The following is a 23,543-nucleotide window of genomic DNA, read 5'->3' as shown; positions in this document are numbered from 1 at the left end:
GTTTTTGGGAAAAGTTTAATTCATCAACTTTTACAGATAGTCAGCGAGAAACTGGGAAGGCCAAAGGTCGGTGTAGCAGACGATCCTGTTCCACTCGGAATGTCTGTTCCCCCTCCAGTTGATAAAGCATTTCTGCTGACACACATGTGCAGGCATCGCAGATTAGCTGGGTGTTTTTTATTTATTTTTTTAGTATGGTATGTACAGAGTTTTTACAAACTAATACAGCTCACAACAATTAAAACTATAAAATAAATATTAGGATAAAACAGGTGGGTGTACAGAAAGCGAGAAGGGGAAAAGACATTCTGAGGGAACAGGATCGGCTACACTGGCAAGGCAATAGTTGTGATTGTGTCCCCCTTGGTTGCTCTCATGGAGGATCAGGTTAGGGAGGCAACAAAACTCGGTCTGTGTGCTGCACAGTTTGTCATGCACAATGATTGAGAAAACATGGAGAGGAATTTCATTGTTCACAGTTAATGGTGGAGGACACGTGGGGAATAATGTTTTGGTGACGTTCCTGATTAATCAGAAGATAAGGTAGGAAGATTTAATTTAATTTACATTATGGTTTGGGCTGCCTGGTGGAAAAAGTTTTTGAGTTTGGGAGGAGTGAGGGGGTTCCTCCACTTAGACGTGAGTGGAAAGACACCGTAAGGATAGTGTTCAACTAGCTCTGGCCCAATTTACTTCACATAATCTGCAAAAGTCGTTCACAGCCATGTTCACTGTATTTCACTCGATGGATTTGTTTTCGCATCATACATGTGTATGCAGAAGTTTGATGTGGCTGAGCTGGCACATAACACACGTCATAACCAAACGTTATTTGATTGGCTTACGTTTACACCAATGATTTTAAACTTCAGACAAGCACACGAGAAGGTAAACGCTTATCAATTATGCCCAGCCAGACTCAGAGGATGGTAATAACCAGGCTAAGTTACTGGCAAAGAGCTGCATAACTACAACTAATTTTTTACAGGGTTTACAGAGAATGGTCTCACAAACATTTGGCACAAACAACATGAAAGCATGAATCCATCCTGCCTTGTATCAACAGTTCAGGCTGCTAGTGTTGATTGAATGGCATGGGGGATATTTTTTGGAAACAATTTGGGCCAAATGGTAACTATTGAGCATTGCTTAAACGCCATGGACCAAAGTGACCCATATGACCACAGTGTACCTATCTTCTGATGTCTACTTACAGCAGGATAATGCACCATGTCACAATACTCAAATCATATCAAACTAGTTTCTTGAACATGAGTTCACTGAACTCCAATGGCTTACAGTATAGAGTCACCTGGGGCCCTGGGGCTTACTACTTCTGAGATCAAATGACACAACTGATATGATCAGATCTTACAAATTATGATCTCGCTAATTCAGTCCTTTTAACTTTGGCTGGATTGAGTTATCTGAGATCAATACACATTGGTGCGCCACGTGAAAAGGCAATACATATCGATAGTAGAAACATTGATTAGCAACGCTGTGATTGGCTGGTTGCTACAATAGCCAAAGGGCATGCACAATTTTTTAAACCCATGCAGAGCGCAAGCTATTGATTGAAGGATAAAGTGAACTTAAAATAATTGTATAAATTTTTATTATTATTATTATTATTATTATTGGGTGATTGATTTTATTTCTTAAACACATGGAGGAAACTTTACGAACTGAAGAATATTCATGATGCTGTTATAAAACTGTTTGACAGAGTATTAACACTCAATGGCATTTTTATGACAAATCATATTTGTACCACTGTAGCTGAGGTCACAAAAAATATTCATGACGCTGTTATAAAACTGTAGACGGTGTCATCAGACGCATGTGCAGTGACGCGATTGAGTGAAACTTAACTTTCAGTCTCTGTTTGTTTAATGGTCTGACTGTCTAAACTGAACTCTTGAACAAATACCTAGTCGAAAAAAAAAGGGAAGATGGCGATCATGGATTACCACTATTTGAAGGGAGGTTTGGGAACCGATCTGTACTTAAGATTATATAGTACACATTTTACACAGTAATGTTAGCTAAGTTTTGTTTTTGTAGGTAATCTATGTGTTGTTTAGTTTACTTCAGAAATAATCTACTCTAAAAGTACTTTGTTTTTATTTATTCTTTGCGGAGGTATCCGGAAGTTATGTGTGTTCCAAGAAAGCTGTTTGTTTTGTTGTTACTGCTGAAATCATCTATATGACAAAGTATTAACACTTTATGACATTTTAATGACAAATTCAATTTGTATTACTGGTAAAAAGTGATCAGTTATGTTGTCTTGGAAATGTCAAATTGTCATGATAAGTTATGATGTATTGATTAATGTCAAGTTGTCATAAAGACATCTCAAACAATATCATCTTTGCATTAAAAATTACATAACTGAAACAATGGCACCTAATGACAATTGTCATAAACGTGAATAAAATCTCATTCATGTTCATGGCACATGTCTTATGAACACCCCTTTAAATAAAGTGTTACCAATTATTCTACAGTATCATTCTTGTGTGCCATATAATCACCATTCATACCTGCGACCAAGTAGTAGAGCAGCATTGTTTACAAAAACATAAAATTCCTCATTAATCTATAGACGGTTTCAGCAGCAACAACTTAAACAAACAGCTTTTGTGGACTAAACGCAACTTCCTGTAGACATCCACATAGAATTAATAACAACAGAGTAATTTTACAGTAATATATTTCTGATTACAAGTGAAACAAATGACAAGTAAATTACTTTGTTCAAATATCATATCTAATTCTGTAGCGATTCAGCGGGAGGAGGGGAATAAAGTTATTTGAAACACTATAAACCTCCGACTAGACCCCAAAGCCGCCGCCAGGCGCCGCCATTTACGCCATTTCGAAGCTCAGCCGCCACTAGCCAATAATTTCCTAAGCCAAATTGAGCCACCATCTGATAAAGTTTGGCCGAGCCGGCTAGAATTATTTGCATCAAATAATAATTCTATCACATAGAGACATACACACACGAAATATATAAAAAAAAATACGCGAGATCTAGCACAGTCTTGTGCTCGTTGCTAGGATACACACAGAGGCCGTTTCTCAATCCAAAGGTTGCAGCCTGTGGAGGTCGGATATGTAGACTGCATACGTCATCAAGCCTGGTTTATTTAAGTTAACTGAGCATTACATTCGCTAACCATACGGATATTACAACAATTTACGATTAACTAAGAATAAGAATAAACTTTATAATTGTTAATATTTTGAAATAAGCATAAAAATGCGACCTCGCAGTCCGGAGGCTGCAGTCTTTGGATTGGGAAACGGCCCGAGAATCACAGTGAATTGGACCAATTAAAATAGCTCATTTTCCGTACAGAAGAAGTTATGCATTTTTTTCTCGCACAGAGGTGAAATGGCGGAAAGACGCAAGCAAGGTAATTTTGATCTCACTTTCATAATTCCTATTTACATTATTTTTTAAACTTTGACCTACCCAGACTTTTGTTAAATCTTCATGGCACGGTTGCACAAACACCTGAATCAAAGATTGATGTTATGAACCAAATCTGGAATGGAGAGATTTAGCACTGAACGTGATATTACTGCAGTAACAAACCACCGTTTTCACATTGCTAATTAAACGACGCATGCTTCAGTGTACATTGAAGTGAAATGTACAAAACTTTGTCCAAAATAATACTGATAACAGTGTGCGTTTATATTACAGTTTTTCTCATTCACTTTGGTGCATTTCTCACATCACTATTTACATTTGCACAACAGTTAGTTCAACCTCCACAACATTTAGTCTTTTTTTTTCCTGAAAATGTCTCCTAAATTGAACAATTTCTGAAAATATGTGGCCAGACAGAGAGGAATATGGATGTGCAAGAATGATTACAGTACTATGTATGTTGTATTCAGTTCCAATATGTACTGCAATATTGTTTACAGTTGTGCACAGGGCCACAGGCAGGCATAGCTCTACCCAAAGGGAGTTTATGTTTGTTGTAAATAAGGGTGTATTTATTTCTTTTGCACAATGCAGTGAACAAATTAGAATTGCAAAAAGCATATGCAATAAAAAAGTGAAACATACATATTCAGTGTTGTACGGTGGCTCATTGCTGCCACATACATATTATTTTTTTCACTCAGTTATGTCGTTATAACGACATCTTTTCTCGTTAAAACGACATCTTTTCTTGTTAAAACGACATCTTTTCTCGTTATAACAAGATATTTTGTCGTTAAAAAGACATCTTTTCTTGTTAAAACGACATCTTTTCTCGTTATAACAAGATATTATGTCGTTAAAACGACATCTTTTCTCGTTATAACAACATCTTTTCTCGTTAAAACGACATCTTTTCTCGTTATAACAACATCTTTTCTCGTTAAAACGACATCTTTTCTCGTTATAACGAGATATTATGTCGTTAAAACGACATCTTTTCTCGTTATAACAAGATATTATGTCATTAAAACGATATCTTTTTCTTTTTAAATTAACATATTTTCCGTATTAAGGAGATATTATATCATTTAAATTACACATATTCTCACGCGTTCGCTGTTTCATTAATCGACCCTTCAATGCAGAACTGCTTTTTGCAAGATCATTGGACATTCAACTCACCTAATCCATTCTTACTTTATTCTTTTCATTTGTACTTTTTTATTAATTTATTATGATTAGGCAATGTTGACAGGATGCAGCAGACGTTGGAACTTCACTTTTACAAGAATCAAACGGAGCATTATTTGGAAATGGCATTATTCTTTGTGCACGAACTTGGCCGTTATGGGAAGCTATTCATATATAAACTGCAACATCTGAAATGTTTTTAGGCTGGATTTTTTGTCAGTCAAAGTGTAATTCGATTTGGTGGTTTACCTTATTACAATTTTATGCTGTGATCAAAGCTGTATTTTTATTTTTTTGTGCAATATTTTGCTCATGACATTTTTGTTTTTAAAGAAATAAAAATTTGCCCAAGTCATTTCAAGTATTTATTTTGTTCAATTCATATAAAAAGTTGCAGAAGCAATTTAATGTTCCACCCAGAAAACAGACTGTCACAGCTAACACAAAACTTTCCCCTAACGTTTGTTTTTGGTTATCTTTCGGTCATTTAATGGGGACCAAATAATAATGTTCTGGGAATATTCTTTTTATGTTTTATTTTTGCAACCAAAAAACTATGTTCCCATAAAGTTGCAGGGTGGTTATTTATAAGTAACTTATACATGACGTTTTTGTCGTAGTAATTTTTTTTATATTTTTTTGGGAACCATAAATAACGGTCCCATAAAGTTGCAGGGTGATTATTTAAAAATAACTCATACAGAACCTTCTCTAATGGTTGTTATTATTATTTATTTTATTTTATTTCATTTGAGGAAATGAAGTGAAAGCATAATAAAACCCATTATTTAGTGTGCATGTCTGATATGTGCGTGCTCTTCTGCACCAGGCACCGCTCTTTACCAGTAGGCCAATACCCGCTTTATTTTGTGATCAGCAAAAAGCTTGAACTCAAGTCATTAAAAAAATTACGGTCATTTCGTTTTACCTCTCAGAGACTTACCTATTTTTAGCTTTTTTTTATCATACTTCATTTAGTAACTTAAATATGTGAGAAGGAATATTTGAGTAATTTTCGATCGATTTGACACGTCTATATGAGGACAATATGATGTAAGCTTTTGATTAATGTACAAACGGATAGGCGACTGTGACTGTGGTAAGATCTGTTTCAACATGTTTATTTGTCATTTCGTTTTTACCTCGGAGTCTAACATTATTCTAGTGATTTATTTTTTCTTTGTTCATTTAGTGACTTAAATATGTGAAAACGAAAATATATTTTAGTGATTTCCAATAGAGAATAAGAAGCTTTTGATTGTTGTAAAAACTGAAAGCTAGGCGGCTAAACTGATATGTTAAGGTAAAGTAAATTAAATGTTTATTTATTTGTCATTTCGTTTCACCCCAGAGTCTAACATTATTCTAGCAATTTCTTTTTTTCTTTCTTCATTTAGTAACTTATGTGAGAACGAAAATGTATTTTAGTGATTTTCGTCTATGAAGAGATGATGTTAGAAGCTTGATTGTTTTAAATTTAAATAACAGAGAGGCGACTTAAGATCTGTTAGACTAAAATGACTAAAATAGTTATTCTTTTAAATAAATATCTGTTTTAAGTCATCTATTGTGTTGAAGTCACTGGTTATTTATATATTTGATAAAATACAATGTTATATAAATACCATGTGCGATTTACAAATTGTTTAAGTATTTTTATTTAAAATAACCTGTAATGCATTCATATAATATTTCAATAGACAATTATATAATAAAATAATTTAATTATTATAGATTTTTATTAAATATATTGTTTTATTCCTCCGTATTATATTGACAAGTATTTTTATTTTAGATAGATATAAAAAACACAGAGTACACGACTTCGCAGCAGATCCGGAGTCTATTGCTATCTGGGGGCGATTTACACTTTGACAAAAAAATCCAGCCTAAATACATTTCAGAAGTTGCCGTTTATATCTATGAATAGCTTCCCATAACGGCCAAGTTCATCCAAAGAATAATGCCATTTCCAATTGCTCCGTTTGATTCTTGTGAAAGTGAAGTTCCAATGTACAGTCTGCTGCATCATGTCAACATTGCCTTATCATAATAAATTAATAAAAAAGTCAAAAGGAAAAGAATAAAGTAAGAATTAGGTTAGTTAAATGTCCAAATGTCTTGCAAAAAGCAGTTCTGCATTGAAGGGTCGATTAATGAAACAGCGCACGCGTGAGAATATGTGTAATTTAAATGATTTAATAACTCCTTAATATGGAAAATATGTAAATTTAAAGAGAAAAGATGTCGTTTTAATGACATAATATCTCGTTATAACGAGAAAAACATTTCGTTTTAATGACATAATATCTCGTTATAACGAGAAAAACATTTCGTTTTAATTACATAATATCTTGTTATAACGAGAAAAGATGTCGTTTTAACGACATAATATCTCGTTATAACGAGAAAAGATGTCGTTTTAACGAGAAAATATGTTGTTATAACGAGAAAAGATGTCGTTTTAACGACATAATATCTTGTTATAACGAGAAAAGATGTCGTTTTAACAAGAAAAGATGACGTTTTAACGAGAAAAGATGTCGTTATAACGACATAACTGAGTGAAAAAAATAATATGTATGTGGCAGCAATGAGCCACCGTAGTGTTGTGTACTACTCACTTACCTCACAAAATACAGTGATGTGTAACTTTACTGTATTTTTCAAATAGCTGTGCAATAGTATACAGTGCTGTCTTGAGCATTTTCAGGTAGTGTAACCAAGATCTAACTTTTTTGCATGGAAAACATTTATAAAGTAAACTGTCATAATGAAAACAAGCAATTTGACTATCTAGTTCATAAACAATGATGTCAGGACTTTTTATTTTGATGACACTGAGACTTTCATTGACATGAATACTTGCTTTTGAGGACTAACCTATCCATTTTGAGCAAGTGAAACGCTTTTGCAAGTTATCAACTAGGTTTTGCAGTTTGTACTAATTGTTTAAAGAAATGCATTAACTGTTGAGTAAATGTAAAAAGTGATGTGAGAAATGCACCAAAGCGACTGAGAAAAACTGTAAGGCGAGACATGGCAGGCAAAAAAAAATTTTTTCCTTGTCAATTTTAAGATTTTTGGATATTTTTCTTCAATAGCACGTGTTCTTTCAGACTTGTGGTGAAAAAATGTCAAAAATACACATTTAGGTCTTTATTTTACTACACTTCATCTTTTTGCATCTGTAGATTTCTCATAAATTGCATGAATGCGCGTAGCGCTAGCTAATATTACCAAATAGCTCAAGTAGGCTAGTTCTAGTTCTAAATCTTCATTTTAGGTGTTTTGTGCAACTGTTCTTGTAAGTAAGAATGCCTTTTTGTCAGAACTATATTGCCATTTGGTCATTATGTCAGGACTAGTGTTTTATGGATATTTTTGTTCTCTTTTAGGACGCGGAATTAACAAATATATCAGCACATCACGAGCACATCTGTTTAAGGATTCTGGTGTGACATGGAGGCCTCACAATGTTGATTCTGCTCGTAGCCTTCGTTCACATTTTTGGACATATATGGGCGATTTGTATGTGAACAACAATCGCATTGATGACAAACTCTACTGCAAACTCTGCTTTGAAGCAGAAATGACAAAAGAACATGGAATGCTGTCAAAAGTGTACAGCTTGGGAGAAAAAACATCAAGTGGAAACTTCCTTGCTCATGCCAAAGCTGCAAACAAAGAGAGTACAATATTTCTCAAAGAACAATCAAGTAAACTGACTAACTGGTTCCAAACTGTGCCGAAAGGAAGCCCAGCTACTTCCCAGTTTGATGTTAATCGCGACATCGTGTTGTGGCTGTGCCAGGACCTGCTCCCTTTTGAATTAATAGAAAAGGAAGGTTTTCAAGCATTCAACAAGAAAAATATTCATCTCAATTTGCCAACCAGCAGAGCCCTTGCAACAACAGCCCTGGCAGATGTCTACATGGGTTTGAAGTCCAAAGTCAAAGAACAACTGGCAGACATTGTCAGTGGTACTATAATGTTAGATGGCTGGACTGATGCTCATCATCGATACCCATATGTTGGTGTGAGAATCTGCACTGTAGATGCGAACTGGAATTTCCTTCTGTTTACACTTTGTGTTAAACCTGTAGAAAATCACACATCAGAAAACCTTACAGTGTTTGTAAGGGAATTACTTGAAGAATTCCTTCCCAAAGATAAAAATGTGTTGCTCTTTGACACAACAGATGGGGCAGCGAATATGATTAAGTTGTCCCGGTTACTGGGCCATGAGAGAGTAACATGCGTAGCACACTGTTTACACAACTTACTCATAACAGACACTCTTACCAAAATCCCTGAAGCACAAGCCTTAATTTCCCAATGCAAAGATATTGTCAGTGCACTGCACTTCAAGGCACATCTAATAGAGGAATTTGTGTTGGAGCAGAAAGAGGCAGACATATTTGCCAAGATACAAGACCTGCAGGATGAAATTGATGCAGATTCTAATGATCCTATTGATGAAATTGATGATGCAGAGGATTGGCAGCTGGGAACTAAGAAATCAAACCAGGGCTCACAGACACACAAAACACTGAAGACCACAGTGCCAACACGTTGGAACAGTGTCCTCAACATGATCAGAAGCATAGTCAGTATGGAGACAGAAGTCACTGAAATCCTGAAGAGGATACACTGTAAAAAACAACCTATAGAATTTACTCAAAAAAATTGTTGTAACAATTTGCACTCACTTTGTTTGAGTAAATTATATCCTATATATTTGATTAAAAAGTACCTAAATTTAATTACTATGATAAAGTAAAAAAAATTAGGTAAGGTCTACCTATTTTTTTCATAACTAATTACTTATAAAAAAAATGAATAACATTAACCCTATTGGTATTAAGGCACAGATCTATTAAATTATTATTAATAATGATAAGCCATTAAGAAACATTACATATTACTTATTCAGAGAGGGTTGAATAAGAAAATAGTCATGCACAAGATTGCATAAATTGCTTGCTTTATTGACCAAATAACATTCTGTAAACATTTAAAACTAATTATTGGACGTATAATAACCCCAATACATTTCAAGTGAAATACAACATATCATAGTTTTACATAAAGCTTCTTGAACATATTATTTCATAAAACAAAATAAACCAAGGCTTCATGAGATGTTAAAAAACCATTAAAAGCAAGATTCCTAAATACTGTTCTTCACGTTATCATTAGAAAATTAAAGAAGACAATAATATGAGAGGAAAAACTGATCTCATTTACCTCAGTAGACTAGCATGCTATATCGATACAAACAAACATTTCAACTTCATTTAAAACTTATTAAGTGCAAAAATACAACTTCATATTATGCTATAACTCACAGTACACGTGCATAAAACATTGAACACTAACAAGAAGTACTTACATTCAATTTTAAGTGATTCAACTTCATATACAAGTCTCATATATAACATATGAACTCCGAAATACTTTTTTGAACAGACATTAAAAAGCGAAAGGCAACGTTAAGTATATATCCGTAAATGATAATAATAATAATAATAATAATAAAATGGCTTCATAAATGGATCCCTTCTAAAACAAAACTCAATATATTAACAGATAAATGCAAGAAAACTTTTACAGTAATTATCTAGCATCGACAGCTTTACCGTTGTTTGTTTGTCTGCTCGACGCCCTCCCGTCTGTATCGTAGGCTACATCAACCGTCCGCTGCTCTCTCTCGTCACGTGGCTTGCTCAAGTTCAACCACTCATATTGAGCAGCTCCGCTGTTCACGAGATTCAGACATGTAAATAATAATAATGGAAGTTAATATTTTAATCATAAATATGGATATTTATTCGTATTCGCAGGTGCAAGAACTGGGCGATGTTTCATTCAAAGCTAACCTGACTGACATATTCTAACCTATCAATCTGTCAACAACAGAGACAGAGAAGCACGCAAATGACTAAACTTCTGGTAGATTTTACAGTTAACCAACTTAACATTTCCATTCATGATGATATCAACAAGTTAAATAAAAACTTACCTGTCAACAAACCGCAGTTCTGATATGATATGAAAAAATGGTGACTCGAGTCCCGCCTGGATGTTGATTCATGCGCACTTTGCGGTGCTAAGGCCAATATTTTGGGGTATATGTTACTTATTTTTTTAGTATTGCAGTTATTACTGTTAAAAATTGGATAGTGAAGGTAGAATATACCCATTATTTTTTATTTTACTTGCTAGCTTATATACTTAATTAAATTATAACTAATTTTCATGGGTTAAATTTAACACCCTCCAGAGTAATTTTTTACAGTGTAGGAAAGCCCTTGTTATGCCTCCTACCTGATGACATCAAGCTACTTTGTAACTTAGTTAGCTTTTTGGAAGACTTTGAGAAATTCAATCTCATTATAAGTGAAGTCAGTCCAACCCTGAGTGCCATACCACTAATCAGGGCTCGAATCAAGAAAATCTGTGCAGTGGCTCCCAGAGATCCACTACTGATGAAGAGAGTCAGAGAACGAATAGTGAAAAACATGGACAAACGAATTCCTATGTCAGATCTGGTTAGAGCCACCGTAGTGTTTGATCCACACTCTAAAAAATTGTGCCGTTAAATAACAGTAATCAACTGGCAGCTTGGTTGCCAGCAAGATAATGTTATTTTACAGTTCTTCCTCTGTTAAAATTTACAGCTCTCCTATTTTAACAGTATGTTAATGTTATAATGCCCTGAAAGCAACTCATTTAATTTAGGACACCAATTGCAGGATCCATTCAAGTTTATAAATATATATTTATATGGTGGTGTTAGTATTATGAACTTAATTCATTTGAGTCCATTGAACACAAATATTACTTCTAAAATTGAACTGCAAACATTTAAACTTTCACACAAATCTCATGTAGTTCACCATGAGCAAACTACACAGTTACTGCTTTAAAATAAAACAACAGGCAGCATAACATCAATGATCTAATGCCCATCCTTGACCTAAACAACCACACTACTCTTCAGCACAATGGTAACCCAAAAACTGAGTCAAATCCTAACAAAACAAAACATTAAACACTAAGAGATCTCTCACATTATCATCTTGTGTAAATCCCCTGATCAGTTTTTAAGTTCACATGATTTAAAAAACAAAATACAAGGACTTTTCTCTAATATCTGTGTGAAATTAACATATTTCTGTATGCAAATTTGACTGTTAAGTTTTCTGTTTTTTAACAGCACATTCTGTTAAATAACAGTAATCAACTGGCAGCTTGGTTGCCAGCAAGATAATGTTTTTTTACGGTCTCCTTCGGACTGTTAAAAAACATTAGCATTCTGTGTTTTTATATCTTACACATTTAACCCTTTAAACCCCATCGCAAAATCCTTGGTGTCAAAAGAACACTGCTTAATGTGTCCACACTACAAAGAGTAAAAGAAACAGAGCCAATGTTGAAGTTAATGAGATAATGAAGTGATGATTGAGTGATTAATGATGAACAGCTGCTGTTAACAAACACAATCACTGAATGAACGATGAACAAGAACTGAATTAAAGAGAAAACAAGCAGAAACTCAACTTACAGACTTAGATGAGACTCAGACTTACTCAGATTTCCTAAGATCTCACAAGAAGATCATCAAACAACTCCACAAACAGCATTACCATCTTCACTTATTACAAACCAATTAGATTTTATTTTATATGTACATTAGCTCTTACTGAGAAATAAATTATAAGGTGTGGTTTCCTAAACAGGTATTATCTTAAACCAGGAATAGTTTAATTAGGAAATTTAACAAGTTTTAACAAACATGCCTAACTAAAAACATTACTTGTGCATTTTCAGGCGAAACAAAGGCCACTGATGTATTTTAAAATATGTCAGTGCAAGTTGTTTTGAGTTTGGACAGCTCTAGTCTAATAGTCTAATCCCTAAATAATAGTTACCATTCTCGTGATCAGTGTTTACTTTACTAAGACTCTTGATCCTTGGGTTTGCCCTTTGGTGTTATATTTATTCATGCTTATCAATGTGATTTGAAAGACATTGAATATGGCAAAAAAGTATAAATAAAGTATTATCACTAACTAATGACTGTTATGGTGTAAGTCTCATGAGTCAAAAGTAATTTACTGATTTATACAAAAGCTCATTACTGATTAGATGGGTGGCAACCCCTTATAGTAGTCTTATAATGTGACAGAAACTGAGTGTTGAGGTAGCCAGAGGAATCTTAAAAACATTGGGATTAAATGAAATTAAAAAACACGAGCAAACTACACACACAGACATCAAGAATCAGGCTATGAATCTCAACAATGGTGACTATCAAATGAAAAGCTTCATGCTGCAATGCATGCTGGGTATCAGCATAGTACAAAACTCATTAAGCCGATGAACTGTTTTTCCATTTTCTTTTGTCACCCTAGTTGAGAATCGTAGGCTGATTCTTGATGTCTGTGAGTGTCATCTGAGGATTGGTTTCAAGTTTGCAAAAATCCATTTGTAGGCAACTCTGTCAAGATATCAGATTACGGTTATACTAATAATTCATGTAATGATTCAAATATGTAAATACTTATTCATAAACATTCCTAAAAACTACTAATTTTTATGATTCAGCTTCATAAGGCTGGTAAGACAAACTACTGATCAATAATCAGACATCCAACCTCACAAGTGTCTATCATCTCTTGGTTTTCTTTGCCATAACAAACATGCATCATAAAGACACAGTTATAGCAACCAGACTGTAAACCAAGTCAAGAGCCCAACTAATGAAAACAGTGATCACAATAATGGTGACTTTAAAGAAAATGCTTGTAAAGTCTAGTAAACACCTGTTTGTTCTCAGTAAGAACTGTTGTAGATGTATAACAGAAATAAAGTCAAAGTGGTTTATAAGTGAAGATGGTAATGGTGTTTGTGTAAATGTTTAATTCTCCTCTGGTGATATATGGAGAGATTTATTGTGTTGTGTTATTTTCAGTTGATGTTCATCTAAGTCTTTGTGTCTGTAAGTGTTTCTGCTCATCTCTTCTCTTTTTTTATTTGTCTTTTCTTTAGTGATTCTGTTTATTAGCAGCAGGTGTCCATCATTAATGCTTCAGTATCTGAACTCATTGACTTGATTTTAGGTGGATCATTAGGACACTAATGTAGGGAATAGTGAATGAGGGTGTATGGTGTGATTTGGGACGCAGTCTTTAACGGTGGACTCTCAGGGCCGTAAATTCACATTATTCTGAAAACTGTTTTTTTACAGAATGCAGAATTTAACAGTATACTTCTGTTTTTGTTAAAAAACAGAATCATACTGTTAAATTTGGCTGTTTTTTAACAGCAATTTTTTACAGTGCAGCTGTCAGAGATATCACCATGACAAAAGATGAAAGCAGAGAGCTGCTGCAGAATCTCTATGAGAAACTTAACTCCTCCAGGTGACATTGATATTTCTGTGTATTTGCTAACCACTTACTTTTCTCATGGTTTTGATTTTAAAAGCCATTTCCTTATGCATATATTTCCCTTTTCAGATTCAGTTCAACAGTGTTTGGGGTTGGAGATGAGAGGACAACTACTGATGGTGGTTCTGGCGGTCCTTCTGGTGGGAATGGTGACCACGACGATGGAGATGTGGTAGGATGTGCGAAACGCCTCCGACTAGAATTATTAGCAGAGGCACAAGAAGATGCAGAAGCTCATTCTTTAAGTTCTATCCTTGACCAAGAGATTGATGCTTTTCTGGCAGTGAGAACAAGAGACCAAGGAGCATTGGACTTTTGGCGAACACATAGCAATACTTTCCCCACACTGTCCGCTATGGCCCGGTGCTACCTCTCCATTTCACCAGGTAGTGTGCCGGTGGAATGCATGTTTAGTTCCACTGGCCTACTGCTCAATGGCAAACGATCATCACTTGCTCCTTCAAGGTGTAATATGATAAGCTTCATCCATGATAATGCCAAGTTATTGTATACAACTTAGCCTACATACATTAAGCCTAAACACAACACATTGTAGGCTATTTGAAAATGTTTAGTAGCATACAGACTACAAAATAAATATGTTCATATGTTGTGAAATTAAAATCTGGTGTTGTCTTTATTACATCGTTTTGCATTTTGTAGAAATATAGTGTAAGCCATGCGTTGCTTGGAAAGATTGAGGTCTAGTTAATCAGTATAACATAGACATCTGTAGACATGAAGTGGCAGCTTCAGCCATTTGCAGCTATAAAAAGTTTGGCGGCTGCAGCAGCCATTTAGGTTTTGGCTGAGCCGGCTAGCCAGCCAATAACTTCATCAGCCAGCCATAATTCTCAAAACAAATAGCTTCGGGGTCTACCTCCGACTGTAATACTACGGGGATTCCCAAGGGAATCTTAGATTTTAGCTCAAAAGGGAATATTATGTATAACTAACTGTAATTAATTATACAAGTTTATCAGGTTTTACCTGGCGTAGCAGAATTAATAATAACAATTAATTAATATGTTCGTCCACCGAAGACATATATCCATAATCGTATATTAACGTCTAAGAAATGTTAATTTCATGGCCTTTAAAATTAACCTTCTTACTGATATACAGTGCTACTCGCAGCGTGTAGCTGGATCAAAAGGCAGAAATAGTGACTTTAATTTCGTGAGCATTGAACACAGAAACAGTTCAATTGTGAAAATGCAAAACCGGTTTATTGACTACAAAACGAAGTACACACAACGACTAACTAAACATACGCATATACAATAACATAAAACATAGATGAGAAAGAAAAGACTGAAAAGCTAGAGAGAGAGAGAGAGAGAGAGAGAGAGAGTAAAAGATTGGCAATAGCACTATTGCTTAACATCTGCACAAACCATCGGAAAATCTCTAAGGATCGCCTTAATTTTCATAAGGGGTAAAGCTTAAACATCAGCGAGTAGAACAAGGTTAATACTTGCATTTGGCTCTTTGTGATGTAGTACGAAGTGTCTGGTGCGCGCGGGTGCGAGCAGAGAGAGAGAGAGAGAGAATCCAGGTGTGCTCGTAAGTCCGTTTGGTTGTTCCGTATGGCGGAGTGTTCCGCGTAAATTGTCCGAATTTGAAGTGCAAAGTGCAAGCCAGGAAATTACTGTCCCGAAGAGTAGGACAGGGCTCAGAGAAAAGATGATGAATCCGAGGGACTCTGGGTGAGTCTCAGCGAGTTTCCAAACTGCGCTGGCGAATTGAGCTACTGAGCAACTGAGCAACTGAGCGATGATGGCTTGGACGATAGGCCGTTTTGACCTTTCACGCGCCCAGCCCATTTTAGGTGATTGACCAATGTGCGAAGTGTTCGATCGCGCGGGAAACAAGCCTTTGTTCTTTCAGACATCCCATTTGCGTAATTGCCAAATGATAAAAGTTTGTTTCCATAACTCTTCAAATCGATATTAAATGACATTGATGCGGCTTATGGTAATATGATACATAGAAATGAGTAGGAAATAAAGAGTGGATTAATTTGATACTAGACAAGACATGGGTTTAAGATCACGTTGAATAATAATTTCATACCTAAGATATGAACCATGCTACAGTGAACAAAATCTAACTAAAGTGTTAACACACAGTTACATCACACATACACGATCATGCAGTAAAGGGATATAAAATATATATACATTTAAACAGCTCATTGTGATCTTTAAATGTGGTTTCATCACAGACATATAGTCTGTGCCCCCTGCTGTGTCTCTGGCGGTCGTCATTCGATCGGCTCTGATGGAACTTCTTTGAACCTCCTTTTACGACGGCATTTGTTTTAATTGTCGCCCACTTTACAGCCTTGATAGGTGATAGAGGAGACAGGGTTATCTAATTATCACAATTTTAGGGCTGTTGAAATCCAGATGCCAAATGGCCCCAATCTGACTCCGAGCCATTTGCTACAATTCATATCAACTATTATACTGAAATAATGTTGTCTAAAATTAATGTATACAATGTTGGCTACAGGTCCTTAAATTCTTGCCTGGCTGCCAAACCTCTTTGCACAGTTATGATCTCCCCTTGTCTTTAGCAAATCAAAACATTTTATTTTTGACAAGCTATTTTCAGAGATCAGTTTAGCCACTGGCCAGATCAATAAATAAATACTGTCATGGTCTTGTCAGACCTTCAGTGCTAGACTAAGGTCTGAGTACATCTGACAGGACCATGACAGTATTATGTTCTGTGTGGGGACACGTGACACAAATACATAATGTGAAAACACGTGTCCCCACACAAAACACAATGCTGCCATGACCTTGCCCTCTGAAACAGGACCTGAATCATATATCAAGGTCAGGCAAGACCATGACAGCGACAAGACCGTGGGAACACGTGGAAGCCACATACACAATATGACTCCACGTGTACCCACACAGAACATAATACTGTCATGGTACTGTCAGATGTACTCAGACCTTAGTCTAGCACTGAAGGTCTGACAAGACCATGACAAATACAGACAGATTGGACGTTCACTTTGGTTCAGGCGCGAAACTGTTCAGTCTGATGGTTTACTTTGTGGCATAGTTAATGATGACAAAGATGTTTAACAAAAATATTAGTTATTCTTAATTTTACAAACAAACAAAAAGGTTGTGATTAATCTGAAAATATATTTAAGCATCCTACGCAGGTTGAGCTCGCATACGAATGGAGGACACGTGACTGCTACTGACTTTCCATATCACCTCCGCTTAAAAACTTGCAATCTAATCTTGTTTACATAAAATAAGCCTGCTCAGGCAGGTTTAATCTTACGGACCTGTTGCTACTGTATGACAGTATTTTTTGGAGCTTTGCAATGTTTAACTTGAGATTGTTGTACTGGTGGTAAGCGGCGCGATGTGCGCTACAAACGCAGCCGGTATGAAATACCTCCGAAGGCTGCACTCCAAGATCGATTGCATCACAGCTGCGTGATCGCAGAGCAAAATGAATGGGTTAATTAATAGATTATAATAAGTCAGGGATAATGTATAGGCATACAATGCATACAATGCCTCTATATTATCCCGCTTATTACACGGCTACTTGCCACATAAGAAAAAAAGCTGGACAAGAATATGAATTTGAAACATTTTATTGGCATATTTGTTTTAAATTAACATTTTTATCCTTCCGTGAAACTTTGCACAGATGCATAAAATGATCGTAATACCTTATTAAGATCCTCTGCTTCATACTTGTCTGTCTCCATTTTTTCTCTTTTACCTAGTCTTTTAGAAGTTTTAAGGCCCATTCTGTATTTTTTTGTGTGTTGGCTTTGTAGCTGTCATGCTCTATTTTGTCAAGTTCAGTCTCAATAAGCTCTCTGTGTCTTGTCGTTGTTCGTTCTTCTATTCACTGTTTAAATGTTTTGTTTTTTCCGTTCATGTTAAAAGTAATGTCAAAATGTTGTGGTTGTCCAATGTTTGTCACAAGATGGTAAACGGTAATCTTTATTGGCGCGGAGCGATTTAAATCGTACAAGTAGTACCGGCTATGCGTTATTACTTTGGAGCGGTTATTATTTGAAAAGAACGAACCTGCAAATGTCTCAACTGACCTATCAGAATCAAGCATTCCAGAGAGTCGTGTAATAAGCTAAATTAACGTGTTATCATCTGCTGCTCACACTCCAGTCGGTGGAGGTAATGCACCTTTAAGCTGGTTTGCCAACCGCCAATAAAACCAAATAATAATAAGAAAAAGATTAGCCGTAAAAACGAATCTATACTTCAGGCTTAAAGCTCACGCCACCACTGTAACCCGTCCTATTCAAACCTACCCAGAGTGATATTTAAACTGGCGATTGTTCTGGAGATGCGCAAGGCCATGGTCTCTAGTATCAGTCGCTAGAACAGCTCCTGAGGTCGGGAGTGAGGTTTAAAGGTCATGTTTTTCCTGATCCCATTTTTCAAACTTTAGTTAGTGTGTAATGTTGCTGTTAGAGCATAAACAATACCTGCAAAATAATAAAGTTCAAAGTTCACTAACAATATATTTAATTTAATAGAAGCCGCTTTCAAAGACTAGAAAGAACGGATGGTTTAAACAGCCCTTTACTTCCCGGAAAAATTACATCAATATAAGAGCTTTGACTAACCTCCGCCCACAGGAAGCTCAAACGGCTCTGCTAATGCCTGGTTCACACGGCAGGATAATTAGGCCGATTTTAGCCCCGATTCACCCCTTCCGACAATCTTAAGGATGCTCCGATAATCGTAAAATAAACTGATCAGATATTCTTGCCGTGTGTGGTGTGTTTAGACTGCTCTCGTCTACTCGGAAGCACCTCGGGACCGCTCCGATCTCAAATCGGGGATATCCAACATGTTGGATTTTTTTGGCCCGATTTCTTCTCGTGTGTGGTGTCTCCCGGGGACAAACGAGCATGCAGCCTGTGGACTGTGACGTGTAGCCAATCAGAAAGCGAGGTGACGAGGAAGCGAGGATGTACCGGTGTCATGTAAACAAAATCACGGGTCACAACAACTCACCTCCATATCATGATGTAGCAAGTATAGTCCATGCTCGCGTTGTCTTGTCTCCACTTCTTTGACCATCGCCTTTTCTTTTGAGAACGTTTTTTTTCGGATAAAAACAAACTGCAAACTATCGCCACAGCATCCTCTTCGTCCGCCATGATTGTTTACTCTGAAATCACGTTTGATCTCGAGAGATTTTGCGAGATTTCCCGTCTGACCTGGGACTGCTCGGGAGTCAAATCGGTTCGTGTGTGATGTGTTGATTTTGCCATGTGGCGGCGCACCACTAACTGTACGACCAAAACTGTTAGACCCGGGATGTTTTATCGCCGTGTGTGGGGTCTCTCAGAGTTGGAAAATCGGCCGACGATTTTAAATTCGTCCCGTCTGGTAGAGCCTTAAGCTAAGCTGCTGTCGAATCACAACACACTAAACAAACTACACAATCAGAACTCGTTACGTATTTCTGAAGAAGGGACTTCACAGAACAAGGAAGACATCAGCCCGTTTTTAGGAAAGTGAAAACAGATAGAGAGATAAGTAAATTGTGTGAAAAATTCTGCATTGTATAACACGTTATATTGCACAATGTAAACACAATCAAAGCTTCAAAAACACAGGAAAACACAGCTCTGACACACTTGCTGGCCTCTGTTACATACAGTATGATAATGGTTTTATAAAATCATACATAAATTATTTTTTATTTTATTTAAAGTAAGTTACACTGATGGTGTTTAGTCTGTTTTTCCCAGTTAACGATTACATTTTTGACCCGTCAATATATATAGTTTATATACATAAATGGTCCAGTTAAACGTTACCCGTTGTCTTTTAACTATGATCTGAGTCACCATGGCTTTTGGATGACTGTCTGTCTTAAAAAATTTCGTGCTTAACTGCCTAAGATATTCTAGGATAGGCTGAAATCAGTCACACAGTGTGGTTGTGTGTTTGTGGGGAGAGCAGCATCCCATTTTATAAGCAATGACAAACAGCACAGAAAACTATTACGTAACTAAAGTTAAATAATTTAAAGTTGGATTGTTGCTGATGTTTAAGAAAGTGACATGAATAGGAAAGTCTGTTTAAAAAAATTGAAACGTGTCAGAGTTTGTAATCAGCTCTGTCCCTGAACAACAACAGAAAAGAATCATAACACTGCAAACAAAAGGGGGGCAGATAAATACTTTACGTACCAAGAGATAATGATGCAGTGGGACTTGAAGTTATTTTAGAGGTTGGTTTGATTGTTGGTGTAGTTGATGCTATGATTGAAAAATATGAATGGATGTTAGTTTAGCTCAATCATAATGTTAGACACTAAAATGACACACACCACAGAAGCACACACGCAGAACCCACACACCCACCCCATCTACCCACGCACACACAGAAGATTAATAATCATCAGATACCATGCTGTAGGAAAATGTGACCATCAAATTTCATATATTTTATGTCCTGATCATCAGTACAAAGTTGTACAGTAAATATTTGCACTTGAATGATTTTAGTCACTTTGAGTTCTGGCAGTTGTGATGGAGCCCCTTGAACCAACAAAAACAATTAACATGCCAGTCTTTCTGGTGTGGCGGCGTGAAGAGTTGCAGATGTGGTGTCAGACTGTTGTGTACTATACACTATATGAGATAAAGTCTTGCCTCTTAAACCCCCATTGTCATATGTATATCCTATCATATAATTTTTTAGTCTGCAAGAGGCATTAGGATGTGACTTGCTCACAGGCTGGATGACAGGGAAGCAGAGCAGCAAGGAAGCATCAATTTGAGTATTGACAAGCACCCCTGCAGCCCTAATTAAGCATTCTCCTTACACAAGAAGAGTAAACGCAAAGAGCACACGCTAAAAGGTGGATAGCTTTACATTTTTTTCAGAATGAAGAAAAATATTATTCCTAAACATGTGCTGAAGTTGTGATTTATTCAGAGAGTGTTCTTAAATTACTTTGCTAAAATTTTTATTACTTACCCTTAAACTTGACAGTGTAGCTGACTGAGGTCTTAATCTCATTCTTCGTTTTAGCCAAACATCTCAACTCTGTGTTGTTGTCTTCATTCTGGAGTGTTGTAGTCAGAGTCTTGATACATGGTCCTGATGATAATATCTGATATTTGAAGTCTGCCTGTAGATTTACATTAGCCTGATTCACCCAGAACAGCTGAAGATCCTCAGTACGGAACAAACTATCACAGTCATCATATGTAAACAACTGACAGGTGAGAGTCACAGAGCTGCCTGATCTCATCTCAGTCTGTGTGGATGATGGAGAGACTGAAAGAGAAAGAGACAATTCAACTGTCATCTCAGTAAACATATACTCAAATAAATGAACAGAGACACTCACCATGAAGAACATGTAGAAAAACCTGTGCATCAGTTCCATGTCTGTGTCCATTCACATATTGTTGGCAGGTGTATAGTCCATTATCATCTTCTGTTGTTTTATAGATGTTCAGAGAGCAGTCAGACCCCAGACTCAGTCTCTCAGCTCTCTCTGTGTTATTCTTCTTTATTCCTCCATTAATCAGTTCTACTGTAACTGATGATCTATGTTTGCTGTAGAGCCATTCAGTTGAGGTGCAGCCAGAAAGAGCATTAATACAGGGCAGAGTGACATCTTCACCTGAACTACTGAACACATGAGTCTCTGCAGCTGTACCTGAAACACAGTAGATTAGGTTGTTTATATTTATACATATTTATGAATACATTTAAAGATTTAAACATTTCAGAGTTAATTATTTAACCCTTAATGACAAAAAGAAGATACATTCTTAAGATTATGAATGTTAGTCTGTAAATGTACATAAAATAAAGCCTTTTTGTTTTAGTGAGCAAAGAAAGCACCGAGTTGCCAACACTCCTACATTTGGTGCGAGACACAAGCTTTCAGTCTCTCTCTCTCAATATCACTCTGGCCAACGTCAATAAAGCATAAACATGCGTACCTACAAATAGGTTTGTATGATTTCCCATCTCTCAGGATAAAGCATCACTCTGCTTTTTATAACAATGACGTTTCTTCCCTCTTTTATTTTATTGAAACCTTAACAAACACATAATGTACATGAATAACAAGAGATACAAATAAATGCTAACACAAGAACAGGGTTAACAAAATCATTTTCTTTCTGTGACTGCCAGGCGTATCGATCAAGTAAAGATCATTTTAAGAGAGTTTATCATTGTTGACCAGCAAATTTTGAGTTACAGTAATAACATTTATTACTTATAAGTGTGAATCATGGTGGTATGTTTATCAATTGCATCTCTGCTGTTTCTCTAATGATTTTTTCAAGATGCTCAGTACATGTGATACACAATGGCAAGGATATTTACAAATGTCAAACAAATATTTAAATAATTGATATATTCTTTCTAAAGACCTCCAATTGTAGGTGTCACTTTGTTTTATTGTAGTAATATTTTATAAATAAACAAATCACTTTTGCATTAATTCTGTCAACTTACTCCAGCTAGATTTTCGAGGATGCTACGTCATCGACGTCCGTCGAAGGACTGTTCCAATTAGGGGTGTGCCGGTTTCAGAATTGGTGATGACGGTTATGACGTGAGTCAAATGTGACGGTTCATAACATAACCGTCTGTGGGGGGCGTTTTGCTCGTTTAAATGCTTGTGGATTGACGCGAAAGTTTCATTTTACCATAAAATCATGAATGTGATGCCAAGTGTGTTTTTAACAGTAATGACTTTAAGCAATTTAACAGAAAGCAATGAAATATTTAAAAACACATTGTTGACAGAAGACTGCGCTGTCACTCTCTGCTCAGAATAAATGAATCCTCTCTCATCTATTTTGATAATCTTCAGAGAAACAGATTTAATTGTGTCTATATCTGTCATTACATGGACCAGAATGTGGGTTAAAAAGCGTCTTGAAGAGGTTTTGCTCATAAATGCATGTAAAGTAAAGTAATATGAACTTGAGATTTTTATACTGTTACTAAACTGCACAGTATGCGCAGCCGACAATGGCCACGCGCGGCAAACGCTCTCCACATACAGTACGCGCTGTTCAGTGCTCACACTTGCGAAGTAAACCGGCGTTTGAATAAACAAGACACTGATTAGCTACTTACTCTACGTTTATTTAAAATTAACAGCAAGACGAGCAGTGAATGTGCTTTCAGGAGAGTTAGTAGATTAGCATGGGAGAATTTGAACTTGAAAAGCGGAGTGTACTGACGTCTTTCCGCGGTTAAAACAACATTCCTTCTTATGGTCATTCATGTTTATTTGATGCTATAAATTAACTAGAAGGAAGAGATGATATGAAAGGTGAGACTTTGTTTAATATGTTTAATCTCAAAAGTAACCGAAAAGTAAACCTGGTCTGTCCTGTCAGCACGTTGTCAGTATCTGCTCCGCTCTGTATT

The 23,543-nt window shown here is 36.1% G+C and overlaps 1 protein-coding gene across 1 annotated transcript; it reads right to left on the bottom strand.

Annotated features, from left to right (window-relative positions):
* Window positions 1–20,209: 20,209 nt before the first annotated feature.
* On the bottom strand, window positions 20,210–21,917 carry LOC135743153 (uncharacterized). The gene is given in 5 exon segments (XM_073811707.1): window positions 20,210–20,253; window positions 20,321–20,389; window positions 21,114–21,457; window positions 21,459–21,804; window positions 21,893–21,917. Coding segments are annotated over 5 exon segments (828 nt in total).
* Between the last annotated feature and the right edge of the window lie 1,626 nt (window positions 21,918–23,543).

This window comes from Paramisgurnus dabryanus, chromosome 13 (genome assembly GCF_030506205.2).
Source record: "Paramisgurnus dabryanus chromosome 13, PD_genome_1.1, whole genome shotgun sequence".
Classification (NCBI taxonomy): domain Eukaryota; kingdom Metazoa; phylum Chordata; class Actinopteri; order Cypriniformes; family Cobitidae; genus Paramisgurnus; species Paramisgurnus dabryanus.
This window is presented reverse-complemented; position numbering and strand designations above follow the sequence as displayed.